The sequence below is a fragment of the Nicotiana sylvestris genome, chromosome 4 (genome assembly GCF_000393655.2).
Source record: "Nicotiana sylvestris chromosome 4, ASM39365v2, whole genome shotgun sequence".
NCBI classification, from domain to species: Eukaryota; Viridiplantae; Streptophyta; class Magnoliopsida; order Solanales; family Solanaceae; genus Nicotiana; species Nicotiana sylvestris.
Genome location: NC_091060.1, coordinates 96,248,359 through 96,269,343, shown reverse-complemented (window position 1 = coordinate 96,269,343; position 20,985 = coordinate 96,248,359). Strand labels below are relative to the sequence as shown.

Here is a 20,985-nt window from a genome sequence, read left to right as displayed (position 1 = left end):
GCATGTCAAATATCATTCGAAGGCTAACTCCGCCTTCTTCACCATTTTGTGCATTCCGATCGGCTACTGAGGCGTCTCTACGGAGGCTATTTTCAGGGTTGGCACCTAAATCCCCATGAATGGCGACATGAGAATTGACATCAACCAGATCCACCGCCTATGGTGCATCGGGATTGATTGGAGGCACCCCGTTTCCCAGGGCGCCTACGTGTTCGTTTTCGTCCTGAAGACCAATGCCGGTGTCAGTGTGAGTGGGTACTGTTTGATAATTTGACATGTTGATTCCTGAAATCAAAAACACTTATGAGAACAAATGTAAAAGCAGTGTGTGTTATGAAGGTTAATATTAAGCAATCACTATTATCCTTAGTCCCACGGTGGGCGCCAAACTGTTTACCCTAAAAATCGAGTAACAATTAAGCTTGTAATATGGTTTTAAGGATACATGATTTCACTTAATACCAATTGATTAATTTAGAGATAAATGATGGAAATTGACAAGAATGTAAAACAAACCAATGCTTGGGCAATGCCCTCGAGCTGATGAACCCTCGAGAATAGTAAAGTAAGAACAGTTCAAGAGCAGTAAGTTGATGAGCAGAAGAAAGAAATATTATATTGTCTTGGTATTCGTGAATGTAAAGTGTTTACAAATAATGGGGACCCCCTTTATATACTAGATGAATCTTAATTATAGAACAATTTGAATTACGAAAGTAAATCTCATGATTGGTACAGATAACTTCCCTTGATTTGATCTGTTCGGAGATTTTCACCGTGATCTTCGACTGGTTATGGATATCTCGCCTTTTCGTTACTGCACTTCACTCGAAGTCGGTCATACTTAATCTCGATTGCTGCTGGCCTCGGTCTCAACAGACACTCCGATATTTAGATTCGATGCCTCGTATTCGAGCTCGTGTCTGATTCATTACGAGGCTACCCCCGATGCAACTCCCTTGTCTCGATCAAATAGTAAAATCGGGTAAGCTCGATTTTGACTGTATACATACATATAAAAATTTCAATGAAACGGTATCACGTGACACCACTTGGAACTAAATCTCTATACTACTATTAACTATAGTAAGTTAATATTGTTCGATGTAAACACTAAACAAGTAAATTAGGATACTTAGGATACTGCGGTGTTAATTAAATGATGTGTTTTGAGTTAATAGTTACCTTTGAAACTTTGCTCCAAACATTCCGTTGACAAGTTAACATTAGAACGGAGGAGGGCTTGGTGGTCATGGTTAAGTTGGATGTCGTTCCCCTCAATCCAATTGTATAATAGACAAATAACAACTGATAATCTTAAATTATTCAAAAAAATTATATACGACACAATTCTAAATGACGCAAATGATATTCAACAAAAATCGAAGCACTTCGATCATGACTTCGTACAATTTTTGTATTTTTTTTTTATTGTTAAATATAGTTGTAATAGTTTTTAAGCATGAAAATAGTACAATTAAAAAAAGATAGAGCTAATGCGCACTATTTTTTTCTTCTTCTTTTCGTTTAAGCTAATTTGATCCTTGTATATTGAAGTGTATCTGTTATTACAGAAGGAAGTTCCCTGGGAGACGGTGTTGGTTAAGCCTTGAGCATTTTCACCTGCCTAAATCAATTCACACACTTCCTCCTCCAAATTTTAAAATCAAATTGTATGAATTGTCCTTCATTTGACAGAAGTTACAAGAATATAGACCTATTTTGCAAAATAAACTTATGCCATCTTTTATCAGCAGATAGTTTAATGCCCTTGAGTCTAACATAGGTAGTTTACTAAATCTCATTCTCAAGAAAAGCAAAATTAGATGAACCAACACCAAAAGGAATGACTTAAGTGAACAGCCTGCTGCTTGTAACAAACCAGAGATTACACCCAAATCAACTGATGGTATTAATTCATCAAACGAAATTACAATAACCAAATGTTCATAGAACAATAGAAAATAACACTTAACTCTCTATAGACGAGAAGAGAAAAGAAACTGCAACAGGAAGCTAAGAAGAAAGGGGATGAGATACAGAATTAGAAGATGAGATGAGAAACACAGACTTGAGCTGAAGCTTCAACATAATTCGCATATTCCTTCTTTCTAACCTGTAGTCCTTTTTATCCACTTTCTAACTGGGCCTGGATCCCATATATAATTCTCCAACATTTTACTCGGCCCAACAATCTCAATTGACCCTGTCTCATTTATCTCTTCTAGCATATAGGCGCTTATGGAGTCAACTTGGTTCACAACAATACTCTCGCCCTCAAAAAGAACCTTGTCCTCAAGGTTCAAGCAAGTAAATCTCGTTGGTCAATTTAGAGTATTATAAACACATGGGCTACGATAGGCAGAAACTTTTAGGAATAATATAATAATTTGGTTGGTAGCTTGGAGTTTAGGCTTGGGTTCATCTTTATTGCTTAGCTTCAGAAGAACAATAAATGTATTCCAAATAACATGGCAAAGAAGTGTGACAATTTGAGATGTGTCCAAAACAGCGAAGCTCCTAACGGTGTCACTCAAGCTTCCATAAGTCATTTGTCTGAGCTTAGCAGCACTATTAGTTGTCCCAGGAACATTCTCAGCAATGCAAGAGACATTTGCTATACATTTCAATAGCAATTCACAGCTAGCAGTATCTGTGATGCCATTTTTACTCCCTCTTTCTTCAATATCAATTCCAGGATCAAATGGAAAGTGTATGAATATATGCTTGTGCATCAATCGGGTTCCATCCAAAATCAAGGGGTCACTCCTTTCCCAAAGTGAGTAGAGCACTGCACTGTTAAACAAAAATTCTCTGGCTTTTTGAGAATAATTATCAAACGCCTGGCACACACCAGTGTGTGAGTTCTCTTCATCTCCATAAGTGACTTTGTAACCGTCTCCATCCTTAATGACCAGAGAAATTCCATAGTCACCAATTATTAGACTGTGATGCATGCATAATTCAGTCTCAGACTCCAGATTTTTGTTGAAAACCGGACTAATATTCTCCGAGTCATTTTCTATAAGGGATAACTCTGGTAAAATTATCTCGGCTCTATGAGAAATTTTATCAAACACTTGGTGCTCGAAAGTTGCTGACGAGCTCTTAACAGACTCGACAAGCTCCGAAACGACATCTTGAGAGACAGGAGCGGATTTGGCTGTTACAGACAACTTAGAGTCCTCCCTATCCTTCGCTACAAACTCATCCTTTGATCCCAAAGATGTATCTGTCTGGGACCCCTGCAACTTGGCCTCCAAAGCATCTGTATCTACTCCATCGTCTAAATCAGAAGAATTGAAGCTATTATGTAGAGGAGCAACGATAGGGCCCTGAGGTTTAAGAGGAACCATAGTCTCGAAATGTACATATTGAAAACGTGTCTGTGAAAGATAGGCTAGACGCTCCACAGAATTGGCAAAGGTTCGTTTCTGAAAGCGCATTACTAATTTCTCTTTAAAATGCTTCCAATCCCAAAACTGGTTGTTCCGATACAACCAATCAAACCAAGAAAGTGCAGCGCCATCAAGGTAGAGGTAAGCCAAAGATAACCAGTACTTCTCTGAGAAACCACGAAAGTTGAAATACCGTTCGGCCCAAAAAATCCAACCCGCTGGGTCACCACCGCTGAATCGATCTAATAATACTGTCATTGGAGTACTAATCAGTGAAAGCACCAATGTAACAAACCAGAGATTACACCCAAATCAACTGATGGTATTAATTCACCAAACGAAATTACAATAACCAAATGTTCATAGAACAATAGAAAATAACACTTAAGAAATAGAGACGAGATGAGAAAAGAAACTGCAACAGGAAGCTAAGAAGAAAAAGGATGAGATACAAAACCAGAAGATGAGATGAGAAGCACAGACTTGAGCCGAGCCGAAGCTTCAACATAATTCACATATTCCTTCTTTCTAACCTCGTAGTCCTTGTAGTCCTTTTTATCCACTTTCTAACTGGGCCTAGATCCCATATATAATTCTCCAACATTTTAGTCGATCCAATAATCTCAATTGACCCAGTCTCATTTATCTCTTCTAGCCTATAGGCCCTTATGAAGTCAACTTGGTTCACAACATTGCTCGTCTAATTTACCTACTTTCAAACTTGGTAACCTTCACTTAGCTTCCTAACTATGACCCAAAATCAATACATAGATTGATTTTCTTTTAGGGCATATCTAATGTTGTGGTAAATTTCAAGAAACGTTCTAGCAAAAACTCGAAGTATGGTCAATAGATGAGTAGTACAAATATCTCATTGAAATATAGATCCCTCAATTGTTCTATATCATTTACTTCTTCACAGAGTGAAAGTAACTGCTATTCTTTTAATAACGTAACTTTGACAAAGTGCAAAATACAGCATCAGCATTGAAGTACCCTGTCACAAGATGAAACTGCTTAATCTTCTTAATACCTCTTGGTCCAAGCACGATCACCATCTTCTTAAGAGGAACACAAAAAAGAAAAATTGAAATGCTAGATTGACAAAACAAAACATAAACTTCAAAATTTGAACAAGAATGGTTCCCCGGTCTCCCTTATGGACTACAACAACATGGCGATAAATCTACAAACACTATGATTTATGGAAATTCCATTACTATTCAGAGGTAGTTAATCTGCACAACGGAACTCCGATAACACCTTTCACAAAAATCTATTTCCTTCTTGAACTTGTTGCTTAAACTTGTTTTTGAGCTCTACTTCTTGTCAATGGACCATTATTCGAGCTAGTGGCATGGTTAAGTATCTCAAAATCTCCTAGTAAAAATTCTACTTTATGCACATCTCTCTTTTCTTCTTCCTTCTGGTTAACTGTGATTTTCTTATATAGGGTATCTTTACTTCTTGTGAAAGGATTGCTACTTGAGCTATTGTTATCAATGCCAGCTCCACTCTCATCATTACATTTCTGAAGCACTTCTTTTCTACTTTGTGCATCGGGCACATGGTTATCATCTTCATTCTTCAAATTAGCTGCAGCTTTCTTCTTTTGATAAGCAGTTTCATCCAGTAAAAGACTTCTGCTTATGAGTTGAGTACCACTTTTTTGGTTCAAACAAGAATTTTCACCAAGGATAGAAGCATTGTCACCACTTTTATGTAGCATTCTACTCAAAACACTCTTTTCTGGTATATCCTCCGGAGTAGCTTGCTGAAAGTCTTCTTTTCCAGATTTTGCATCTGGTGTACAGCTATCCTCTTGCTTCCAGTTAGTTTTAGCTTTCATCTTTTGAATAGGACTTTCATTCAAAGAAGGATCTTCGGTTGTGACCTGATTACTACTTTTTTGGTTCAAACAAGAGGCTTCACCAATATTAAAAGCATTGGTGCCATATTTCTGCACTATTTCACGAAAAATACTATTTCTTAGCATCCCACCTTCTAGATTACCAGCACTCGATATTAAGATATCTCGTAAAACAGTGGCGGTAAGATGATCAATAGGCATAGAGAAGGAGCTACTTGTGCGATCAGCTGATGCCTTTGACTCCGAGAAACCAGGAAGTCCAAAGGCTGTATCTTCATTGGTTGATTCTCCAAATGGTAGAGCAGCCGATTCTTTCCAGTTGTAAGGAAATCCAATAAGGAACTGGTTGCAAACCTGTTGGTTTGAAAGTTAGTTTTATTATCTTCATCTTCAAAAAAAACTTTATTCTAATTTGTAACTAATGTGCTAATAAAGAGTCCTTTTTATGATTTAGCAGGCTTTCTTTCCTATTTTAGCAAAAGCACAAAAGCAGAAAAAGACTAAAGTTTATCTGTAAGAAGATTGATAGCTGATGAAAGATTTCAGAAGAACTTAAAGGGGAGTGGGGAGCAAATTTCAGAACAGGTAAGCAAAAATAAACGAACAAGAAAGGACCCATTGGATAGTAATATGAATATTTTTACAAGTAAAAAATTTCATTAATAAACACTAAGTTGACGTGAAAAAATATGTACAAGATGTGCGTGTGACACTGTTGTGTCGTACATTGTCATCCACCAAGTTTGACAAACTACCGCTAGTACTATGATTTCAACAGTTAATGCTACAGTTGGGCTCAAATAGAACCTCTAAAACTTGTTAGCTAACGTAAACCTCAATCATATGTTCCATCTCAACAGCTGTCAATAAATAAAGCAGTCATATGAGGAGTTAGGAACTAAAATAACTTCAATACCTCTGACGAGAACCCATTTTGAAGAGTCCGAGCCCTATTTATTAAACCGCTAACAAGAATGGTGATGCCATCCACTGTCACTAAAGTGACAGTATCATGCCTCTTTGTAATTGCTGCGGAGGTGAAAAGTCTATCATCTGGTCGCCTATTTAACGGGGGTGCAACAAAATATCACATGATTGGAATCCAATAAATGCCTTGTCACATGAAATCAAATAAATACAGTACGCTAGCTCCATTAAAACACTTTTAGACTAGATAAGCTTATGAATTACTATGTTTGGATATGAGCAGTCCAGTAGGGGCATCCAGGTGCAAAGAGAATTAAATCTTTTATCGGACATACTCATGGAAAAGAAATCAAAAGAAGGCCTCCAAACTGAGCTATGCTAATTATGTTCTAGAAAATGAGATCGTTGCCAAAGAAATCTTCATACCCTTCCAGAAAAGGTTCTAAAAGCTTATGAATGCAACTTGGAAAACAATCCATGTAAAAGAACATTTCTCGAACCGTGTTTCTTACCTGATCAATGGAAAAAACATGGAAAAGATCATAAGAATTTGCGTGGCTACTTGAGAGACAATCAAAGCAAAACTTTGAAATCCACATATCATCTGCGTCTTGATTAAATTTTAACAAAAATAAAAGCATGTTATAAAATGGTTATGAGGTTAAGCAGTGTTATAAAGAAGTGAATAATGCGCCTCTAAGATCCAACATATCCACAAAATAAGTGTAGTAGAAATGTGGATTTTAAAATGAATTTTTGGTCATATTAAAGTAAATAAGATTAGAAATGCCCCGAAAGATAGTGCAAGTAGCACATGAATTGAATTAGCCAGGAGTGGAATCAATAAAGAGGATTCATAGTCCGACCACAGTAGTTTGGGATTAAGCCTGGTTGATTGACGGATTGATTTATTGATTGATAAGATTAAGTGCTGCTCTAAAAACTAACTTCTAATAAAGTAGAAACTGTTAACATGTTTTTACAAATAACAAGGAAATTGAAGAAGAGGGTAGAATTTACTCTTTACAAGTGAAACCTTCAACAGCCAATTGCTTGCCTCCAGCATCATCCTCGGCTTTAGTCAACCACCAATCGTATAAGTGAACCTGCACAAGAAATTACATGCACCTCTCAGTGAACACTTAGTATATACTAAAATTCAATGTAACTAATGGAAATTCAAAATTATTAAATTTTTATTAAGAAAAAAAATGTACTTCTCTGAGGAAGGAAGAAGAGGAGGTGGAGCTGCGAGGAGACTGATTAGAGACAGGACTATTTGGTTCCTCCATGAGATGGGAAGATCGGAAGCAAAATTGCAAAAACCCTAAACCCCAAAAATGAGAAACTCAGCTTGCTTTCTGGTTCGCGCTCTCTCTTTGAGATAGTTTAAGTATACTAATAGGTTGTATTTTGGTCCTTATAATGTAACCATGAACAGAAATGGTCCTTTACGTTTGCAGTATTGGAGCACGTTTAGTCCAGGTCTTGGCATTAAAGTGTTTCGATGAATAGAGAGTATGTATCAACCCCGCATACCTTACCCCTACCCTGGGTAGAGAGGTTGTTTCCAAATAGAAACCCGAACATCCTTTGCTTCAAGAACTTCCCACTTTGCTCTTGGGGAGACTCGAACTTACGACCTCTTGATTGGAAGTGGATGTTGCTTACCATCAGACCAACCTCTCTTGTCTTTTCCTGATGTGGCTGGTGAAACCAGTTCTCATTCTATGTCCAACTTGTCTTTTAATAATATGTTTATATAAAAATTGTTATCCTAAAATAAATTTTTCGATTTTGGTTGGCAAGTTAAAAAAAAATTAAAAATTAAAATATTATTATTAGTAGTAAATCAAAGAGTGTTTAGTGAAATTTTTGGATACTAAAGATTAATAATTATGTCTAAGTGTTAGTTGGAATAAGTAATATAAAGTTATAAGTCAAGATAGTTTTATAGAAAATGACTACCTTAAGCGAGGAGTGTTGGAGTTTTACCTTTAAAGTGCCACACATTGTTGGAGTTTCCCCTGTAGAGAACTTTAGAACTTTAGGTTTAAATCATGGGGATTGAACTGCAATAGCCTTTTTTGGGATAGGGGTATTTTTGTCCAAAAATTATTTTCGCTTTAAAAAGTATTAATTATTTTTCGATTACATTTCAACTAGTGGCTAAAAAGTCATATCAAGTGCAAAATTATTTGTATTCAGACGCGCAACGAATACAAGCTGTGTCAATACTTTTAATTGAGTCAAACCTAGATCTTCGTTTACTAAACAAGTGCTCTAACCAACTAGCCTACTAGAGCTTGTTGCTCTTTTGTTTTATTTTAAAATAATTATTTTCTTGTTTCAATACTATAGGTATATTTCCTATAAAATTCAAATATAGTTAAGAATGGTAATTTTTGTAAAAGTACAACTAGGAATTTCCTTTCTTAATGTTATAGTTATGCCACATTTGATCCCCAATACTATATGACCTTCCTACAAATCTCTGGGCCAAGCTTGCCGTTCTATATGGGTCACAATCAGCTTACTCTCAAGCCCAATTGCACCGCATCAACAAACCCTAGCCCTTATAAACCAACCCCTTATTCTGCATTTTCATACTTCCTCTGTATTTACTAAAACCCTAGGCGTTGACAGCAAACAACTATGGCTGAGAGAGGAGGGGAGAGAGGAGGCTTTGGCCGTGGCTTCGGCGGACGCGGTGGAAGAGGTGGAGACCGCGGCGGACGCGGCCGTGGTGGCCGTCGTCCCCGCCGTGAGACAGAGGAGGAGAAATGGGTCCCAGTCACAAAGCTCGGAAGGCTAGTGAAAGACAACAAAATCCGTTCACTGGAGCAAATCTACCTCCACTCACTCCCTATTAAGGAGTTCCAAATCATCGACACACTCATCGGACCATCTCTAAAGGACGAGGTGATGAAAATCATGCCGGTTCAGAAACAGACCCGGGCCGGTCAGAGAACCCGATTCAAGGCCTTCGTCGTCGTCGGTGATGGGAACGGTCATGTCGGTTTGGGGGTGAAGTGCTCGAAGGAAGTGGCGACTGCTATACGTGGCGCAATTATATTGGCCAAGTTATCAGTGATTCCGGTGAGAAGAGGGTACTGGGGTAACAAGATTGGGAAGCCACACACAGTGCCATGTAAGGTAACTGGGAAATGTGGGTCAGTTACAGTGAGGATGGTGCCTGCTCCTCGTGGTGCTGGTATTGTGGCTGCTCGTGTTCCTAAGAAGGTGCTTCAGTTTGCTGGTATTGAGGATGTCTTCACCTCTTCTCGTGGATCCACCAAAACCCTCGGCAACTTCGTTAAGGTTCGATCTATTTAACAAATCTCGCAACTATCTTTTTTCAATTGTATTTTGATTCTGTTACATGATCATATGTTCAGTACATGTTGTGATCTTATAGTGTAAGAATGGATGCAATTGGTTGTTCAACTTTGTGATTGAACCAAAAAAAGTATATCTATTTCATAACTTTTGTGTATCTTGTTGCTGAAAACCAAAAGTACTCCCTGCTTTTTGTATCCTTTTTGATAGTCAATTGTTGTCCTCGAAATTCCAAATTTCAGGAAATAAAAGCGAGAGTTTGTAGAATAAGATAGAAATATATAGCATCAATAGGCAATAGAAATGTGTGTTTTTGGTCTCTTTAAATAGAAAATATGCTATATTTGGATTATTTTAAGAATTATATTACCCTCAGTTTTGGAGTAATAGTACATGCTTGACATAAGACAAGAGTAAATTAAATTCACAAGCAGAAGGATCATTTTGTACTTTCCAGTTAACTGAATGTTAAATGTGTTCAGCCATAGCACTTGGATGCCTCATCTGATGTTCACATACCATATATTTTACTGGTGGTAAATGCCATTCTTTATATGTTGCAGGCTACATTTGATTGTTTGATGAAGACTTATGGGTTCCTGACTCCAGACTTCTGGAAGGAGACTCGCTTCACCAAATCTCCTTTCCAAGAGTATGCTGATATCTTGTCTAAACCTGCCAATAAGGTTATTGTCTACCCCGCTGAGGAGGCGCCAGCACCTGAGAGGGTTGAAGCTTGATGATGATTGTTCAGACGTTATGCTCCCTTGTTTTGGTGTTCTACTTGGTAGTTTTCTATTATGAAATATTAGTATTCTAAATTTTGTTTTCTGTTCTGAGGGATGTTTTCTGCAGACTTGCAAAAGATAATGCTTCCTTTTTTTGTTTCATCAATATATATGTAGTTTCTGCCCGCTTGATTGATCTCATGTGTTTTACTGGGACATCTTTCTTCTTAGCTCTAGGATGGCGCATTTCTTTAATTTTCAGTTGGACTTTGGGTGAAATCACATTACGTTACTCGAGCAGGAGTCGTTGAGATATTTATGCAAATAGAATTTAATCTATGTAAATAGCTGAAACTAGTGGCACCTCTTGCTTGCTTTTTTTGGTTCAATGATGATGTAAAACATCGTTTAAGGAAGAGAATAAACAATTGAGGTATTTATGTTTTATGTAAAATAGAAATAAATCTATGTAATTGCAGAAACCAAATGGCACCTCTTGCTTTCTTCTGTTCAAAAGAAGAAAATTTTAATGATATTTGTAGTAATCAATTTTCACAATAATAGCTTGAACAATCTCGTAAACTATAAATATATGTATGATAACAAACTTCAATATTTTTCTTTATTTCTTTGTCTTTTTTCTGGTATGCTAGTTTGGTTATCCTAAACTGTGAAATGCTTCCCCAAGAATAATAATTTATTACAGAAGGGTTAGTCTTTTAAAATGCATCTCTTTCCTATGTTTTTCAACTATTCTTCATTCACTTGCTTCCAACATGACATTGTTTTTGCTTTGTACTGCTAGTCACAATCACTAAAAACCACCATCCTATCTCACTCCAACGTTATTAGCTTTGATATTTATGTCAACCAACACACACACACACACAAATATCAAATGATTTTTCCAATCCAACACAAATTAAGCAAAAGGACAAACAATAAAAATACTATTATTGTTACAGAAAAGGTATTCTACACCCTTGCAAATTCTACTAGTATTTCTTTTTCCCCGGAAAGGGAGGATGATTTAATCTTTTAAAATTGCAACACTTCTCTATATCTTTTAAATGCAGCATCTTTAAAGGGTTAGCCTTCTATAAAGAAGAAGGGTTAGCTTTTTATAAAGAAGGGTTAGTCTTCAAAAAATGCAACTCTTTCCTACGTTGTTTCTTGAACTCTGACTTCATCACTTGCTTCCAACATGTAAACATAATATTCGTTTTGTACTACTAGTCACAATCACCAAAAATCGGCATCCTTTCGCCCTCCAACATTATTATCTTTAATTGTTATGTCAACAACAGGGAAAAAATGAAATGTTTTTTCAATCCAACACTAAAAATGAGCAAAGGTATAACATATTTAACTCTCCAAAAAGGTTATCTACCCCCTTGCAAAATTCTACTACTTTTCTTTCTAATAATAATAATAATAATAATAATAATAATAAGAGGAAGAAGAAGAAGAAGAAGAAGAAGCAGCAGCAGCAGCAGCCTGACTTGTAGAAAAATCACTAAACAAAATTTGAAATTCTCCCCTTTCATCCATAGCAGATATTGTAGTTCCAGGATGTCCTTGAATTTGCTGTTTTTACCTTCTTATATGACTTAGAACTAGACTTATTATCACCAGCCTTATTCCACTGCTTGTAGTACTACAATGAACTCTTCTATTGGCCTCTGGTGTACAGTCGGAAGAATCCTGAAGTCAGCTTAACTTTCAGCTTAACCCAATCCAGTGTCATCTTTTCACCCATCTGTCTGAGTAGTCATGTCAGCTGGTCCAATGATAGCAACTGGAGTGCAGTCCACTATGGTTCTTTCACAAACACTTACTTGTATCACATCTTAATTAAGAACAATTTCTTCGCCCATGTTCACCTTGGACTAGTTCTGCTCAAGTGAAAAGGCTGATGGAGCCGAGTTCCTTCTCTGAAGCAACTTTGTCACTAATACTACATCCGCCTTCTATGGGGATTGACCTCGACTTGTTGTTTGATTGAATAGCTTTCTGTTCTTCACTGGCCATCGATCTGTTTCTGCCCCAGTTGGATATCCTATTGCAGGTGAAAAAGAAGATTCAGCAAGTAAGACAGCTAGGTTTTCATCTTCCATGCGACCAAACATATATTGAATAGGTACAAGCAAATGATGCAGTAAATTCGGAAGTACTCCTTAAATTAAATTCTTTATCCTTACCCAACTTTGATTGTAGAAACTCCAATCAGCTTTTTCAAAATTCTCTTCTAAAACCATTCATAGAAAGATACGCACATATATCCATGTCATATACTTGCTTACTATTTTTATGGCCAAGAAATCTCAAAGGCCAATGGCGCATGGTTCAAAACTTAGTGGATAATGGGCCCGCTCATCTACCATCCTCCACTTAAATACATGCATGCATTTTCTGTGGCAGGATTCGAACCCATGACATTCGCCTAACCCACACCACGTGCTGCACTGTTAACTCTAAACAAAGTCCTCACCTCAGAGCACTTGCCTATTTAAAAAGAGAAAAACCAAAACTAATAAAGTATTTAGCAAATGTAGTTGCTTAAAACAATAATTTTTATTTACACGAGTGTTGTGGACATAACTAAAAAAGAGAAAAACCAAAACTAATAAAGTATTTAGCAAATGTAGTTGCTTAAAACAATAATTTTTATTTACACGAGTGTTGTGGACATAACTAAAAAATACCCAATTTGCTTCCCCGTACTTAAAAAAAGTACTTGTCTTGACAAGCTATGAGATTGAGAAAAGGAGTAGGAATATTTCCCCCCCAAAAAAAAAAAATTGAAGTATTTCATTAATGTGGCACCCATGGTGGCGCATTACCTTTATTAATTAATATTAAAAGAAGAAACTAACATGGTGTGGCACTACAGTAGTATAGAAATACATCAGAGTTGTCTCACATCAGAAGTATAAATGGAATAAAAATTTTAACCCTCTAAAAAAAGTTTTTTTACACCTCATAAATTCTTCTAATTCTTCCCTCCAAATCAACCAAAAAATACAAAAAGGTCAATCTCCAAAAGTTCTTTTCTTCTGGCGTTCAACTTTCTTGCCCTCCAACTTGCTACGATTTCTTGTTGCGGAAGATCATGGGTTTTACTAGCACACAATCAGACATAAAGCAAATAGAGAAAAAGAAATAATACAAGGAGTTAACGAGATTCGATCAAACCTACGTCCTCAGGGCAGAAGCAGAGAGTTTTCCATTATAAATGCGAAGAATAGTACATAGATCCCCTATTACAACCGCTTTACATAGATCACAAGTATTCAGCCAAGCTTTTGGTAAAGGTTGATTTATGTGAAGAAATTGTAGTGGAGTGGTGATAGTAGATTTCTAATTTGGTGGAGATGAGGAACAAGTTGAAGAAAGTGATGGAGCAGTGGAGGAGATCGGGTCGACCGACAGAAAGGTGATGGAGGTTGTTGTTGTTGGGTGGTATCTGGTTGAGGAGGTGAAAAGGAGAGGAGATGGTACGATAGTGACTATGAAAGCCATCAGCAGTGACGAAGGTGATGGAACTGGTGGTTCTTTTCTCATTGCTGATGTCGGGTTGGGATATTGATGGGTTTCATAGTTGTTTTGCGGGGTGATGGTTGTCTTTTCTGGTTGAAGAATGGTGTTGGCAAGAAAGAGTGGCCATGGAATCTCAGCCATACTTGATGGGAGGTGGCAGTGAGGTAGTGAAGGTGGTCTTGCCTCTTTTAAGGGACAGATTTGTGGTGGTATTGGGAGTGGGGGAGGGAAATGGGGATAGGAGGTGGAGAGGGGAGATGGTAAAAATGGATGGGTTAAAATTTCGCCACTGGGGACACATGGCAATCCCAGGTGTTAATAAGTGTAATTAGAAGTTAATTTGAACAAATAATGCTACGTCTCGGAATAAGGGTATAGGTGAGCTCTTTTCATGACAGGGCCTCATTTTGATCCAAACTATTAATGGAGGGAAAAGTTAGACCATTCGGCATAATTTACGGGCAAATTTGGACCTTTTCCTTCTTTTAGTAGCTGGTACGATGTAGGTGCTTGGCATGAAAAGGTAAAGCAGGGTCAAATTGGGTGGGTTGCACTATGATCTATTAGCTAATTACTTAGTGTATCTTGATCCAATTCATCTTGTCTAAACAAACTTTGGACATGTTGCGCATGACCTTCTTATAGACTTAACTCATTTAACCCGACCAAATTTGACAGACTGGCCCATTTGACACCCTAGGACTGAAGATGTACTTTTGAAATATCAACTTGACCCAAAATGGTCAAACCATGACATATGAATTGCGATACGAAGTGTATAAGATCAGAATTTCGAGCAATGAGCAGGAAAATATCTGAAGTTGTATGTTGGCTTCCAGAACCATTTATTATAAACATTTAAATAGACCTGTATAACAATTGTGAAACCATTAAGCTGTAGACGAGGACTAGGTATCTTCACTGGACAAAAGAAATTTCATAAATAAGCATATATTAAAGGCAGTAGGTACAACATCATATGCACTAAAAGGGAGCAACCACATTTTCCTCCACCCAAATTATCCTCGAGCACTAAGTAAGATGATTTACAGAAAAAGCAACTAAAAGTTACAGAAAAAATGAGAATACACAAGAGAGCACATAACAGAACAAAAAGTACAACTTATAATGCATAGGGGAACATCTATACACCTAAATGAAAATACTAACACTTATAGCCGTCCCTTTTTTTTTTCCAACAACATAATTCCACTTCTACCTGTCCCTTCTGTTAGTACGGTAAACAATGATCTAATCGCAGTTCCATACTTCAAAGGAAGTCCTAAGAAATTTTCTTCATTAAATTTTCAAACATGTTTCATACAAAGGTAAGAAAAAATGAGTGGTGTAACATACATACCAGGAAAAGCAAGATCTGTTCCCTATTTATCTGTTAGAAACAGCCATCATGCAGCCATTTCCTTGTCGGAAATACCAAAGCCACCACAGATGATCAGCATTTATATTACCAAGAGTTATGCAGCGGCCACCTAAAATGCAACTTATATGTGTTGCAGTTCAAAATATTGTTGTGTTTGAATTATGCAAATACTCATAGGTTCAAGTACTTTCCCGAGATCTGAGTCTGCAATATTTGGCTCCAGTAAAGTATTGGTCTGACAGCAATCAAAATATTGTTGCAAAAGTTCCAAATCAGCAAGCAGGCTGTGTCTACATGTTTTAGTGACAATAGCCTTTGCCAACCTTGTTACAAGTTAGTTCTCATCCATAACTTTGAAGCAGAATGGAATAGAAAATTTCAGTCCTTCAGAAGATTAAGTTGTCTGGCAGCCCATTCTCCTAACCTTGTATTCCCGTGCTCTTTGGAAGAGTCAAAAACTCTTGTTAACATAGGGGCTGTTGGTTGAAATGGCATCTTCTTAACAAAATCTTCAAGCTCGTCAAAGAATCCATACAGACCATATAGCTTAATCATAGATTCATAATGCTCCAAACGTGGTATAATAAAGTAATCATCACTCATTGAATTGAAAAGCAGCCTACCCAATTTCACACAACCCTGAGAAATACATGCAAGCAATACAGCTTGGAAAGTAGTACCATCAGGCTTCACACCATCCTCCTTCATTGCCTCAAACAACTGAAATAATATTTCACTTCGTTTATTATAATAACATCCCAGCATCAGAGAATTCCAGAGAACAACATCTTTCACAGGAGTCTCAATGAAAACATTCAGTGAATAGTCAAGACAACGACATTTGGAATACATGTCAACCAAAGCTCCTTTAATCACGATATCCAAATCATAACCATTTCTAATCATAAATCCATGGATTTGTTTACCATGTTCAAGAGCAAAGATATTTGCACAACCCGCCAAGAGAGTAGCAAAAGTGAATTTACTTGGTGTTGCCTCTCCTAGCATTTCCCAGAAAATTACTAAAGCTTCTTCACTCATCCTATGTCGAGCATAGCTACTCAACAAAGCATTCCAAGAAACCATATCTCGGAAATGACTCATTTCGTAAAACCAAGCTCTAGCCCTTCTCAAGTTCCCACATTTTCCATACATATCAAGAAGTGCATTGGCAACGGACAAGTCGGAGTAGAAACGATGCCTATATATATATCCATGAACCTGCTTTCCCAACTCAACATCAGAAAGCCCTGCAGAAACATTTAGGATCAAACTGAGAGTCACATGATCAATGTCCCTCGTATCTTTGCACATTAAAACAATTAACTCCATTGCTTCATCCCATTGTGAACTACGCGCATATCCTGCTAGCATTGCATTCCATGAAACTATATTGCGTTCGGGCATCCTATCAAAAAGCTCCCTTGCTTTCCTGGTTTTCCCGCTCATGGCATATCCTGACACTATAGAAGTCCAATGAATCAAATTTTTAGGGGATAGCAGGTCAAACATCGTCCGAGCACTCACCAAATCCCCACATTTGACATACACATCAATCAGAGAGGATGAAACCACCTCATCCTCTTCATAATTAATCTTGATTGTAAATCCATGACTTTGAATTCCTTCACGAAATCCTCCAAAACTAGAACAAGCAACTAGAGCATTTGAGACTGTAAATGTCAGCGGCCTCGCATTAAGACTAATCATTTTGAAAAACAGAAAGACAGCCTCTTTTCCATTACCCACCTCAAGATACCTCCTAACAATCACATTCCAAGAAACAACATTTGGACTCTCAATTTCATCAAACATTCTCCGCGCATCACCCATTCTCCTACACTTGCCATACACATCCACAAGTGAACTCCCTAAAATCACGTTACCGCCAAAACCATATTTCAAAATGAGGGCATGCACCTGTGTAGAAAGCCAAAATGACAAGGTAGAGGCACACGAAGCAAGAACACTTGCAAAAGTGACCTCAGCAGCAAAAATCCCAGACTTATGCATATCAGAGAACACGCCCAATGCCTTCCCAGAATACCCATTTTGTGAATAAGCAGTAATCATAGCATTCCAAGACCCACCATCTCTTTGAGGCATTTCATCAAACAGCTCTCGAGCGTCAGCCAAACACCCACACTTACCGTATGCCTCGATAGCTCGATTGAGCAAGAACACAGGTGGGGTTGGGGCGAAACTGACCAAATGGGACTCCACTTTACGGACTTCGACAATGGTCTTCTTAGAGGCAGAGATTCTGAAGAGATGAGCATAGAGATCAAAAGGGAAAGGTACTGGAGCTGAGAATAAAACAGAGACGGCCTTTCCAAGTCGGCCTAAACGAAGGTGGTTGAGGATTGTGGTAGTTAAGGCTTTTGCTTCTTGAGACCTTGGCGCTTTGGAGGTGGTGGGTTCGCCATTGATGAGATGGTTCAGAACGGAGGCTGCGTTTATGCCCATGCAAGTCGCATGGATGACTCAATTCTTACTGTCAGTTTCGGGACTCAAAAATATAACACCATCTCATTGACAGCGCTAGATTTGGTTTTGATTGTGGCCAAAAATTAATTAACATCACTTCTCACTAACTTAGATGATTTGTCTACTCAATAGACAAGTCGCTGCAGGCTGCACCCTACTTTTCTCTTCTTCTTTTTCCCCTTTTTATTTAATAACGTAATGATCGAGCTAACTTGTTCATGCACAGAATGTAAGCAAGCAAAGTGATGCTGCGTCTCATATTGTCAATTAGTTTGTGTCAATTTTTTGGGAAGCCGTACGGAATTCGATGACTATTATTAGTATTATTTATATGGACTCTAAATTCTTGAGTCAATTTTAGAAAATCTTGTGAGGAAGGTTGGGAACAAAATTGTTGTTTTCTATCATTCTCAAGTCATGGAAATAATGGAAGTGTTTAATAGGATCTTCAATAATATTTTGAGGGCTGCTTCTTGGGAGGAGTATTTATCATTGATTGAATTTGTATATAATTACATTATTCAGCCTACTATTGACAAATTACTATTTAAGTCGTGTTTAATAGGATCTTCATCCATTGAAGCTCCAGCAATCGAGCCCACACTCCCACTCCGACTAGTCCAAACCCTAACCTAGAGTCACAATCACCCTCTGCTTCCTCTCTAACCCAGTCAAGTACTGGTTCTCATCGGAGTCCAAAACGTCGACTCCCAAGAAATATGTGGTTGCGACCTCTCCTACTGCCTTGCCGGAAAAGATGTCGAAGAAGTTACAGTGGAGGAAACAGAAAATCAAGAAGTTTCTAGCCTACCAGTGGAGGAAAGATCTGAGAAAGAACAGACTGTGGGTCATACTAGTGATGAATCAACAATGACAACCCCAAGCCTTTTTCTACAGGTAATGCTCCTCTTATAGCTTCTGAAGTTACTTTGAGTTACAAGAACATGAAGCTATAGAAAATATGTTGTCAATAGCTGCTGAGAGAAATCTGGATGGAGGTTATGAGGGTGTGTCTAAGTCTCAGGGGAAGATAATGGTACAGAGGACGAGGGTAGGGAATTGGTGCCTGTCGAAACTTTGGCACCTGACAGTACTACTGGGGAACCAATTGAGGGACTTGATCCCTCCGCAGTAACGACCCGGCCGGTCATTTCATGAGTTACCACACTGTTTTCCCTATTTCTGCTTCTTATTATTTTCTTCAGCTATATTACATGTTATCGAGTTGATTGATTCGGGTTCAGAGAGGTTTTGGTAAGGTTTGAGACACTTAGTCTCTTTTGAGTAGGCTTGAGTTGGTAAAAGTCAATCGGATGTTCACTTATGTGAGAAAGGGCTCGGATGTGAATTTTGATGGTTCAGATAGCTTCGGGAGATGATTTGGGACTTAGAAGTGTGATCGGAATGTGTTTTGGAGGTCCGGAGTAGATTTAGTCTTGAATTGGCGAAGTTGGAATTTTGGCGTTTTCCAGTTAATAGGTGAGATTTTGATATAGGGGTCGGAATGGATTTTCGAGAGTTGCAATAGGTTTGTTGTGTCATTTGGGATGGGTGTGCAAAATTTCAGATCATTCGGACGTGGTTTGATAGACTTTTTGATCGAAAGCGGAATTTGGAATTTTTGGCTTGAATCCGATGTGATTTTGGTGTTTTGATGTTGTTTTGAGCGTCCCGAAAGTTGGAACAAGTTTGAATGAAGTTATGGGATATGTTGGCAGGTTTGGTTGAGGTCCTGAGGGCCTCGAGTGAGTTTCGGGTGGTTGAACGGATCATTTCAAGTTGAAAAAGATTGCAGGAAATCTGTTGTTAGTGTTGTAGACAATTGTGCTTCGCATTCGCGAGTGGACCCTCGCGTTCGCGAAGGGTTAGGATGTGAGGCAGGAGCATTGGCCTTCGCGTTCGCGATGAGGGTCCCGCATTCGCGAAGGGCTGGGTCATTGTTCATCGCGTTCACAATGGGGATATCGCGTTCGCGAAGGTTTGAGTGGCTGAAGCATCGCGTTCGCGAGGGGTGGTCGCATTCGCGTAAGAAGATTTTTGGTCAACGGTATTTTTGTGCTTCGCAAACGCGAGGCTTTGACCGCGTTAGCAAAGAAGTATTTCAAATCGCTGGGCAGAATGTTTAAAAGGCCATTTTCGCGACTTTTGGCCTAAGTTCACCATTTTTGACTAAGTTTTGGAGCTTTTTGAGAGAGATTGAGGAGGGAATCAAGGAGAACTTCTTAGAGGCAAGAATTATGGACTTAATACTCGATCCTATTGTGATTTCTACCTAATTAAACATGAAATTGGGGGATTTGAAGCCTAAATTAGGGAGTTAGAGCTTGGAAACTTGAGACCTTAATCTAGGGATTTGAGGGGCCATTTGTGGTCGGATTTTGGTATTCTTGGTATGTATGAACTCGTGGGAGGATAAGGATTTCGTTGATGTGATTTTTATCGAATTTAGAGACGTGGGCTCAGGGATCGGGTTGGACCAATTTCGGAATTTTTGTTATAACTTGATTATTTTTGTATGGGCTTCGTTCCCTTAGTATATTCTAATGTTATGATTCTGATTTTGGGTAGATTCGGCGCGAGTTGAGGCCGAGGCGAGAGGCAAAGGGATCGCGGAATAGTAATTCATCCGGTTTGAGGCAAGTAACCATTGTAAATCTGGAACTGAGGGTACAAAACCTCGGTATTTCGTATTGTTTTGATAAATGAGGTGACGTACATGTTAGGTGACGAGCGTGTGGGCGTGCACCAGTAGGGATTGTGACTTGGTCCGTCCCGTAGCGACTACTAAGCCACGTACTTGATTTGAAATCTTATGATATCCCGTATTTTAGAGATTGATACTATATTTTGGGTGGCATACCATGTATGGGGCCTTGTGCCGACATGTTTAGACCCTTAGGAGCATTTCTACTATTTTCCTCACTCTATTTGATTGAAAGCATATTCTCAGTCATGTTTTACCTGTTTATTTATTAAATCTGGTTTTATCACTCTACCTCTTAATATGTGAAAACTGTTTGGCCGAGTTTCCCTGATTTTCACTATTATGCCTGAGTGACTGTGAGGTTAATGACTGAGAGAGGTTGAGGACCTAATGGTGAGGATTATATATATATTATGGATCGGGTTGCACGCTGCAACGATACTTATATGGATCGGGCTGCACGCCACAGTGATATGTATATTGGATTGGGCTGCGTGCCGCAGTGATATAACGCTTGGGCTCTAGGAGCCCCTCTAGAGTGTGTGCACCCTTAGTAAGCGTAGTCGACTAACTATGGATCAGGCTGCACACCGCAGCGATTATTATAATTA

General features: G+C 38.3%; 3 protein-coding genes across 12 annotated transcripts; 1 reads left to right on the top strand and 2 right to left on the bottom strand.

The window, feature by feature from the left end:
* Positions 1 to 1,851: 1,851 nt before the first annotated feature.
* On the bottom strand, positions 1,852 to 7,605 carry LOC104243519 (kinetochore-associated protein KNL-2 homolog). 9 transcript variants are annotated; one of them, XM_070172113.1, is made up of 5 exons: positions 7,413 to 7,565; positions 7,223 to 7,301; positions 6,622 to 6,805; positions 6,185 to 6,329; positions 1,852 to 5,622 (listed from the first exon to the last, which is right to left on the bottom strand). In XM_070172113.1, exons 1-5 carry the CDS (start codon positions 7,485 to 7,487, stop codon positions 4,699 to 4,701), a joined length of 1,407 nt encoding a protein of 468 aa, XP_070028214.1. In that variant the 5' UTR covers positions 7,488 to 7,565; the 3' UTR covers positions 1,852 to 4,698. The 9 variants fall into 9 exon arrangements, with proteins under 9 accessions (XP_070028214.1, XP_009797025.1, XP_009797028.1 ...); XM_009798723.2 differs by having other exon boundaries at positions 6,622 to 6,799; XM_009798726.2 differs by having other exon boundaries at positions 6,622 to 6,799; positions 7,216 to 7,301; positions 7,413 to 7,524.
* Positions 7,606 to 8,670: 1,065 nt separating this feature from the next.
* LOC104243561 (small ribosomal subunit protein uS5x-like) lies at positions 8,671 to 10,458 on the top strand. Its single transcript, XM_009798769.2, has 2 exons — positions 8,671 to 9,516; positions 10,098 to 10,458. The coding sequence occupies exons 1-2, from the start codon at positions 8,851 to 8,853 to the stop codon at positions 10,272 to 10,274; spliced, it is 843 nt and encodes a 280-aa protein (XP_009797071.1). The 5' UTR covers positions 8,671 to 8,850; the 3' UTR covers positions 10,275 to 10,458.
* Positions 10,459 to 11,520: 1,062 nt separating this feature from the next.
* LOC104243567 (pentatricopeptide repeat-containing protein At3g26540) lies at positions 11,521 to 18,029 on the bottom strand. 2 transcript variants are annotated; one of them, XM_070172112.1, is made up of 3 exons: positions 15,163 to 18,029; positions 12,464 to 12,767; positions 11,521 to 12,321 (listed from the first exon to the last, which is right to left on the bottom strand). In XM_070172112.1, the coding sequence occupies exon 1, from the start codon at positions 17,647 to 17,649 to the stop codon at positions 15,562 to 15,564; it is 2,088 nt and encodes a 695-aa protein (XP_070028213.1). In that variant the 5' UTR covers positions 17,650 to 18,029; the 3' UTR covers positions 11,521 to 12,321; positions 12,464 to 12,767; positions 15,163 to 15,561. The 2 variants fall into 2 exon arrangements, with proteins under 2 accessions (XP_070028213.1, XP_009797081.1); XM_009798779.2 differs by lacking the exon at positions 12,464 to 12,767.
* Between the last annotated feature and the right edge of the window lie 2,956 nt (positions 18,030 to 20,985).